Consider the following 9,762-nt stretch of genomic DNA (forward strand, 5'->3'; position numbering starts at 1 on the left):
AAACTGCTGTGAACAGTTGTGTTTAAGATATTCTCTAGACATAAGCTTTCATTTCTCTTGGGTCCATATCTGGGAGAATGGCAGGTGTACAATTGACTTTGCTAAACCAATTTGTTCTGGTAGATGCTTTGTAGAATCCCTTGCATTTTCTGCTCAGTGATGTTGCTATTGATAAATATAAGTTCACTTCACCCTTTCCAAACTGTATGGCTTTTGTCTCTTCCACGTGTCTTATTGCATTGGCTGGAAACTCTGCTTCAATATTATATACAAGTGAGAATGAAAATTCTTCTCTTACATCCAAAACTAAGGAGAAAGCATTTAAGCTTTCACCATCAAGTATGACATTTGATGCAGGCTTTTTGTTGAGCCCTTTTTAAAGGTGAGGATTCCCTTTAATTCTATCTAATTTGCTGGGACTTCCTCTCAGGAATGAATCTGAATTTGTCCAATATTTTTCTGTACCTGTTAAGATTACCCACCTAAATTGCTCATTAGTTCTAACCTCGTCAAACTCTTTGGATATATTATTGATACATTGTCACAAAAAATACTGAAGAAGATATCACTCTCCCATTTTAAAAATAATGAAGCAAAGCTCAAAAGTATCAAGAAAGTTCATGGCAGAGCTAATAGTTTAGAAAACAGAACTGGATGATAGCAAAAGCCTGTTCCCTGTTTTGATCAATATAGACTATTGTCAGAGAAGGATTGAGAGAGAGACCAGATGGTCGCTAATGACTTTTCCCCAAGCCCTTGAAATATTTTAAGACGCCCTTTAGCAGGTTCTTTATTTATGCAAATGGAACTGATGAAGAAGAATTAAATAATTGCAAGTTTGTCTCTTTTACCAAAAGAGGAAAGAAAACGTAGCATAATGGATACCCAACCTGATACTCAGGAGCTGACCACTGGATAGGGGCTTCACCATTCCGTTTAGACCCGTTAGTAGACACCTGATTTAAAAAATGCACGGTAGCAAGAGTGACAAACTCTTCCAGGGTTTCGTGATGCACTGATATGTTGGAGCCCCATCCATGACTAGTGGTCACTCTCTTTCTCTGTTCCTTGAAACCTGCTTGTGATAATGCAGTCCAGAGCATAGTTGCTCCAATTAACTACTATAAACGTTTCCAAAACATTTGGAAATAGAATGGCCTTATGATCCAGAAACTCAACTGTTGTCGCGCACTGAAACAAAGTTCTCAGACACCAGTCTGAGCGGCTGTGCAGGGCTGCCTCTGCAAGGGAGAGCCGCAGCAGCTGAATCCTGCAGATAGCTCTTATTTTGTTTTTTTTATCAGAAAAGCAGGGACAGATGCCTCCAAGCATAGGAAAGGAGTAGAAGGGGATGGCAAGTATCTTGAAGCAGGCTTGCACTCTTCCCTACATGTAGGCACGCAGTGAGTCAGTCATGGGATAAGGGAGGGGTGGGATGTCTGGGCGAGCAGTCGCCAGGTGCAGAAAGGGGGGACTGAGGATTACATGAGCTTTTAGCTTATGTCCTGCCCCTGGGCATCATGGGGTCCTGATCCTACTGGACCATTGCATTTAATAGCCTGAGAACAGTAACACTGCTGACATTTTAGCTGCTTCCACAGTCACACGTTAGGGCTTCCAATATGTTTTCTAAGAATAACCACATTCAACTTCAGGATTCTACTAAAAAATGGAAAGAATTTGGCTATATACCCGCAATATTGAGATATTTATGGATTCTTATTTCCACCAAAAGGTAGAAGCAACCCAAAAGTCCATCCACAGATACATACAGATAAACAAGATGCGGTAGGTACATACACTGTAATATTACTCAACCTTACAAAGGAAATAAACTCTGTCACATGCTGCAACATGGATGAACCCTGAGGACATTATGTCAAGTGAAATGTCACAAAATGACCAATATTGCAGAATTCCACTTCTATGAGGTATCTAAAGTCATCAAACTTATGGAAAGAGAAAGCAGAACGGTAGTTCTCAAGGACGGGAGGGATGGAGCGATGGAGAATGATTGATTAATGAGTACAAGTATTTAGTTTTTCTTTCTTCTTTTTTTTTAAGATTTTTATTTATTTATATGACAGAGAGAGAGAGAGACAGCCAGTGAGAGAGGGAGCACAGCAGGGGGAGTGGGAGAGGAAGAAGCAGGCTCCCAGCAGAGAAGCCTGATGTGGGGCTCGATCCCAGAACGCCGGGATCACGCCCTGAGCCGAAGGCAGACACTTAACAACTGAGCCACCCAGGCACCCCTAGTTTTTCAAGATGAAAAGAATTCTGGAAATGGATGGTGTTGCTGGTTGAACAACAATATAAATGTATTTAATACCACCGAACTGTACACTCAAAAATTTTTTAAATGGTAAAAATATATGTTAAAATGGTACAAGTTTATAATTAAAAATGTTTGAAGAGATTCTAAAGATTTCTATTTTACACATCTGCCTCTCTAGCAAATATAAGAGAGTGTTACAATGCAAGACCAATTATCAACCTTCCGTTACCATTGAATTTTAAGACACTGGAGAAATGGGGTTGGAGATGGAAGTAGGAAAATGGAGAGAATGAGGATTTTGGAGTGTGGAGCATTGATCAAACAGGCAGCGCCCAGAAGTGGGCAAACTGAGCCACATGTTGGCAAAAGTGCTTTTTTTTTCTTTTCATAATAATATTTTTATTATATTATGTTAGTCACCATACAGTACATCCCTGGTTTTTGATGTAAAGTTCCATGATCATTAGTTGCATCTAACGCTCAGTGCACCATGCAATACGTGCCCTCCTTACTACCCATCACCAGTCTATACCATTCCCCCACCCCCCTCCCCTCTGAAGCCCTCAGTTTGTTTCTCAGAGTCCATAGTCTCTCATGCTTCATTCCCCCTTCTGATTACCCCCCCTTTCTTTATCCCTTTCTTCTCCTACCGATCTCCCTAGTTCTTATGTTCCATAGATGAGAGAAATCATATGATAACTGTCTTTCTCTGCTTGACTTATTTCACTTAGCATTATCTCCTCCAGTGCTGTCCATGTTGCAGCAAATGTTGAGAAATCGTTCTTTCTGATGGCTGAGTAATATTCCATTGTGTATATGGACCACATCCTCTTAATCCAGTCATCTGTTGAAGGGCACCTCGGCTCCTTCCACGATTTAGCTATTGTGGACAATGCTGCTATGAACATTGGGGTGCATACGGCCCTTCTCTTCACTACATCTGCCTCTTTGGGAAACACCAGGTAAAAGTGCTTTTGAAGGAGTGTTGAAGTCAAGGGCAGGAACAAAGAGGAAAACTCACCCTCTGCACCTCCACAGTGTCCCCCTAAGAGCCCCTAGTTATGAGCATTTGGAAATAAGACTGGTGAGAAGCAGGGAAACGTCCAGGATGCAGACTGAGCAAATCTGCACTGGAGGCGTTAGTAAGATGGAATGAACACCGGTACGAACTACGTCACAGAGCAGGCACTGAGAAACTGAATGTGAATATGATGGCTCACAGCAAACAAACCGAATTAAACTAAGTCATTAAATGGTATAAAACAACATGATATAAAACAAGAAAAGGAAAATCACAGAGACATTCATGGCCTTTCTTACTCAAACAATGCCTGTAACATAATATACACATAAATATGTACTGAACAAATTGATCTGAAAAATCCTGCAATTCCCACACATTGTTACTGAGTTTTGAGTCAAGGGTTTCTAAATTTCCTTAGCCAATCATTGTAGCTGAATCTAATTACAAAAGGGCAAATTCTTTTTCGTGATGATTCTAGTCTTCAGTAAACAATTACAACATAAATGTTCAGGGATGAGGAAGTGTTTGATGCATGATAACTCTTATCCAGAGAGGTATTTTCCTAGAGTGAGGTTTCCCTCCAAGCCTACACGTGTGCTGCCACAGCCCTAGCCACTTCCTGTCTGGGATGGCAATGCCCCCCTTGGGCCCGACAGCAGGGAGGGGCATCAGGAAGAGCCCTGGGTTTGGGTACACCTCCCTCCATCAAGCCGCTCACTGTGGCCTCCCTCAGTGCACAGAAATACACTGCGGAGTCCTCCAGCTCTGAAGCTGAGATGACAAGTTGGATGGATTTTCTTGTCTTCTGGAAATTCAGTGAGTAGCGACCATCAGTGGCATTTTGCTGGCTGTAAGAATCCTGACGAATCAGAAAAATCATCTCCCCACTGCTGGGCTGCTTGTACCACAGTAGGCTGTAACTTGGGTCACTTGTACTAAATGTGCATTCCAGAGTGACAGCCCCCTTCTCCTGCACTAACATCGTCGGTTGGGCTTGAGTTACCTTCTGGGCAATACTGGATCCTGAAGGAAAAAGCATAGAATCAGAGACTTCAGGAATATGTGATGTGCACAAAGAACTTTCTATTTTACACACTGTCGTCCCTCCTTCCCAAGGTATCCGCAAGATCCTATCTCTCAAGCTTTTAGGTCATAGAGGAGGCATATTCCCACAGGGACCATCTTACCTAGCCACACGGAAGCCACGAGCACCCTCAGAAGCCTGGAGAGCAACATGTTTGAGTTCTCCCACTAGATGGAAATGTCTTCTTCTTCTCCTTCTTCTTCTTCAATTTCGGGGCTTGGCACAGTGAGGGGAGCCTGACAGGGTGAGGGAAGGATTGCTGAATATGTGCTGCTGTGGCCCCAGAACAGGAAGCAGGGGTTTCCTGGTGGAGCAAGTGTGTGGGTCCTGTCGTAATTATGTTCCAGCTGAAAGTCTCGCTACCGAAAATTCTTTTCCATTAAGCAACTTTAATTGAAAACCTTACATCTGAAAATAAGCATGAGCAAAATTTATATTGAAATGATGATTTGAGGATTGATGGTTTACCTGTGATGTTCATTCATTACATGTGTGATAAAGTGGGTGCGTGGCACTTACCGAAAATACGACAGGTGGGGCTCCCTTTGGGAGCACATATACTAAAATTAGAATGATACAGAGAAAATTAGCATGGCCCGGGTGCAAGAATGACATGCAAAGTCACGAAGCACTCTATAACTTTTAAATACTACATGTAATGAATTATGGAAACCACATAAGATTTAAGAATTATGAAAAAAGAATGTAAGAGTCATGTATGTTCACACCATGTGATTTCACCCAAGGTAGAGATAAATCACTTTATGATAAGAAAGTAAAGTGTTTAGACTAATCACCGTCGCTCTTTCAATGTAGCATATTGTTACACCAGTGTTCCTTCTCACGACCCATGTCTGCTCAGATGCCTATGTTGGACCCAAAGACAGAAAAATCGAATCACTCTTTGCCGAAGAGTTCGGGTTGCAGCCCTCAGACCATACATCCTGTCACCGAAGTCTCCTTCTCCTCACTGTTTCATCGCCACAGCTCAGCTCTGCTCAGAAAGGCCAGAATAGGGGCGCCTGGGTGGCAGAGCGGTTAGGCGTCTGCCTTCGGCTCAGGACGTGATCCCAGCATTATGGGATCGAGCCCCACATCAGGCTCCTCCGCTGTGAGCCTGCTTCTTCCTCTCCCACTCCCCCTGCCTGTGTTCCCTCTCTCGCTGGCTGTCTCTATCACTGTCGAATAAATAATTAAAATCTTTAAAAAAAAAAAAAAAAGGCAAGAATAGCGTACTGTATGGTGATTAACATATCATAAAAAAAAAAAAAAAGGCCAGAATAGACAGCAGAGTTTGGCCATTAGGTTATCAATCTTTTGAATTTATATTTTTCCGATTACATCAGTTGAACCTAGTAAGCTTCCATGGTTCGTACGCTCAGTTCTGAGCACTCGAGGGGACCACCCGGTCTTCTTATATACCTTCTCTCCCCCAGTACCCTCAACACATGCACACACATGCACACCCGTGCACACACAGGCGTGCACCAGTGTGGGCAATGACATCTCCCTCAATTCTCCAAAAATGTGTGGTTCTTCTTTTCCCTGACCCTTCTCCAAGGGCACAGCACACATGGAGGGGCTTCCACACCAGCCCCGGGTTTCCCCTCATCTAGTCTTCCATGCAAATGTGCCCCTCTCCACATACAGCTCATTTTCTGGAATTGGTTGGCATCACTGTCTGCTGATAGCTTCTTTCATGTTTCTGTTTGTGCCTATGGTTTTCTGCCCTTTGGAATGTCTTTCCTAAATTTTTTAAAGAGTATTAGAGAGGCGCCTGGGTGGCTCAGTCAGTTAAGCTTCTGAGTTAAGCTCAGGTCAGGATCTCAGGGTCCTGGGATTGAGCCTTGTCTCCTGCTCGCTGCTCAGCAGGGACTCTGCTTCTCCCTCTCCTTCTGCCCCTCCCCCTGCTATGGGCTCGAACTCAAAGCCTTGAGATGCAGAGTCCCAGCTCGACCCACAGAGCCAGCCAGGGACCCAGGTCTACCATGTTTATTCAAATGTCTGAGAAAACTCTTATTATATATCCTTCCAATTGTTTAAAGTATATTTTTTACATGCATTTATATTTACACAGGTTGGAAAATAAAAATTACATTTTAAACCAAGTAAATAAAAAATTACTTTAAACCAAGAATATATAACTAACATAATAGGGAATATATTAATATTCTGATCATAGCTCATTCATAAAATCTGCAGATAAGGAGATAATAATTAAGGAAGATTGAACAATAATGACAAAGTCTTGCACTGCAACACAGATATTGCTTTTTTATTATTCTTTATACAACTTCACTGACTCCCATACATTCTCCCAAACCCATGATTTGTGGCTCTCTGTGAGAGGCTGCAAAACAGGAGGTAGAGAAATCTATAGGATTTCCCTCCCAGTGTCACGTATCAATCTATATTGTTGGGAAACATCAGTGCAAGAGCATTTCTCTCACCGTATTTTCTGGGCGCTGAGAATTATCTCACTTGAGTACTTACTGTCAGAAAGCCAACTGACCTATTTAACTGGTCAGGATATGACCTATTTCTTCAAATCTGTTTCTGCCCCACCCCTTCATGTTGAATATCAGCCTGTGTCTGTCACCTGATTTACTAGAAATGAAAGCAGGGCAGAGGGCCCTGGGCTCTCTTTTCCTTGCTCGGGTACATGTGTTCCTCCTCCTTTCTTCCCTTCCCCTCTTTCTCTACTGAAACCTGGTTTGGGGCTGAAGCTCTCCCATCACCTCTCCTACCACACTCTGTCAGGAAGACACTGGACATCACCACCTTCTCAGACACACCGTGTGTCTCTAAAAGTGTCACAGACATAGCAACACCCACCAGGCTGCCCTGAACAACTTGTGGGGCTGGACGTTCACTGCAAGGAGGAGCAAGAGACCCCTTCATTGTTACGTGGTTTTACCTTGAAATCACTTACGCCCTGGCTGAGGGACTCCTGGCATCAAACTGTCCTCAGTGTCACTAAGGAACAACTGGGGTGGGGATGTGACTTCTGGTTCCTACACTCTCGATGTCTCTATGATTTTGTGCCAAGCAGACACTGGAGGACAGACAAGCACAGACTGAGCTGGAACCAGAGTGGCTCAGTCAGAGACACTCAGCATCCAGGCCCCTGTTCTGCTCAGAGTTTGCGCTCAGCTCCCCCTGCAGTCCCCGTCACTGTGTCACTCATGGCACAGTAGTACACAGCGGAATCTGACGCTTGCACTGAGCCTTTCTCCAGGTGGAAGGATTTGGATTTGCTGTCCAAGGTGGCTTCAAATCCTTTATTGCTTCCCTTCTCCTGGTCCCTCGACTCACTCAGGAGGAGCTGTAGACCTTCTCCCGGATACTGGACATACCAGAAAAGAGTGGGATACAAAGTTGTGGTATAGGTACAGTTTATAGTCAGGGAAGCCTCTTCTGAGAGGGACACTTGGCCTTCTGTCTGGGTCACTGAGTCTCCATGGGTTTGTCCTGAGGAAAAAGAAAAGAGACCTGTGTCACCTTGGGCATAAGCTCTTGGATAAAATTATAGTCAAACCTTTTGCTGATACAAAAGAAGGAAGAATCCAAATTTTAAAAGACATTTACTCACCAAGCATTAAGAGTGCCACAGTCACGAAGCCTGCAGAACATTTCATCTTCGAGTGTCACCTAAATAATGTTCTTCATTCATACCATGAAGAAACCTTGGAGTGACAGAGAAATGATCAGTGCAAGCCCACATTTCACACAGGAAATGGGATTGTGCTGGGAAGCTGCGCCCCCTGGTGGACGGGGACTGAAATAGTGCCTGTTGGCCAGAGTCCTTAAAACACTGAGAGACAGCACGAGGCTGGGCATGCAATTGCTACTCCAGACCCCTTTATAAAATCTAAACCTTGGAGAAGCTACATTAATTCAAGAAGCTGAATTAATGAAAATCTCATATATATGTCATTTTACAAAAAAATTATGAGGTCAGTGTTGGTCAATATGTTTTTAATGTTGGTCACAACTTCCAAATACTATAAAGAAGATGAGGTCTCTTAACTTTCTAACTTTTCTTAACCCTTTCATGTGTCTCCTGCATCCTATGAGAAATGCACAGCAAATTCATGAGTATTTGCTGTATTCATGTAATTAAAAAAAATAGTGTAAGAAATACAATGTCTCAGTAAAAAGACAATTGTAAAAGCTAAGAAAAAATGCTTGAGAAGGTCATCTGAATATACATTTCCAACTAAGAGCCTGATGTAACCACCTCTTTAAAAAGATAAAGACAAAAGCATGGAAAAGTTCAATAATCCCATCTTAGTTACAGAAAATTTGGCACTAAATTTTGTAAAGAATCACTATGAATGATTGATTTTCCTGATCCGTGGAAACAAGATATATCAAAGTCAGGACAGCTGCCTGGTGCAACCAAATGATCTCTAGGGAGCACTTGCTACGATCCACCAGAGACAACACTTCACGCTGGGAATACACTGGACGCAACATTAAACAAACACTAGTGGGGAGACTTTTCTAGGATGGCTGACGATGGGGCTGTCCATGCCTTTCTGGAAGTCAAGGAAATCCCATAAAATCTGGAAGGTAGAATACGCTCTGAAATACTGTCCTAAGGAAACATCTGAGTATCTCCGAAGGGATCTGACACAGTTGCGTTCCCTCCATGAGCTATGAGGGTGGACAGGTAATGGTATGTTATTTTCTACGTGGGTTGAACCAGTCTCTTGCCTGAAAGCCACAGCAATCACAAGAGTTAAATATCAACTGGATTTTGTGTTACTGCCTGTGCCATTTCAATTACTCTCTAGGTAGCAGAGGAAATTTCTCTGGGACAGTTAGGTAAGGTTAGGCCTCACACGGAAACTTCACTTCTCCTGTCACACACTGACCCTCTGGAAAAGTGGAAACATCAAATGCAATATTAACACTGAAATGAGTCACTGTAGCAGTTCCCCTTGAACTACTGCGGCCTGGTACAGCCTTAGCCCTCACGGCCCTGCATCCTTCCCTTACAAGTCCTAGACGGGCTCGTGACAAACTGCTCACTGTGGCCCACATAACTCAGATGCCCAACCACACGCATTCCAACCTTCACAAACAGAACTAGACACTCTTCCTTTCATCCCAGGTACAGACTGCTCTGTGGACAGTCATTTAATCACCATCACATGACCTAAACCTTTGGTGCTCTGAACAAAATCCCAGAAAAAGACTGCCCTTGAGAATTTGTGAAATGACCTTATATATACAATTTATTACCAATTCGGCAGATGAAGTAGGGGAAATGGATCCTTGGTTACATGTTTATCGACTAGGATGACATCATGCATCCTTCACTGACAGGAATTGAGAGAGTTACTTGTATTGGAGATCTTTAACTGAGGTTCT

At 43.0% G+C, this 9,762-nt stretch overlaps 1 non-coding gene and 2 gene segments (V, D, J or C); 1 reads left to right on the plus strand and 2 right to left on the minus strand.

Moving 5' to 3' along the window:
• Positions 1-3,528: 3,528 nt before the first annotated feature.
• On the minus strand, positions 3,529-4,665 carry LOC103680424. The segment is given in 2 exon segments: positions 3,529-4,322; positions 4,487-4,665. Coding segments are annotated over 2 exon segments (486 nt in total).
• Positions 4,666-4,921: 256 nt separating this feature from the next.
• Positions 4,922-5,026, plus strand: LOC121100926. The gene has a single exon (XR_005832688.1). It is a non-coding gene; the product is annotated as a U6 spliceosomal RNA (small nuclear RNA).
• A 2,329-nt stretch (positions 5,027-7,355) lies between these two features.
• LOC103680425 lies at positions 7,356-8,092 on the minus strand. The segment is given in 2 exon segments: positions 7,356-7,854; positions 7,976-8,092. Coding segments are annotated over 2 exon segments (381 nt in total).
• Positions 8,093-9,762: the final 1,670 nt, after the last annotated feature.

This window comes from Ursus maritimus, unplaced genomic scaffold (assembly GCF_017311325.1).
Source record: "Ursus maritimus isolate PB19 unplaced genomic scaffold, ASM1731132v1 scaffold_50, whole genome shotgun sequence".
Classification (NCBI taxonomy): Eukaryota; Metazoa; Chordata; class Mammalia; order Carnivora; family Ursidae; genus Ursus; species Ursus maritimus.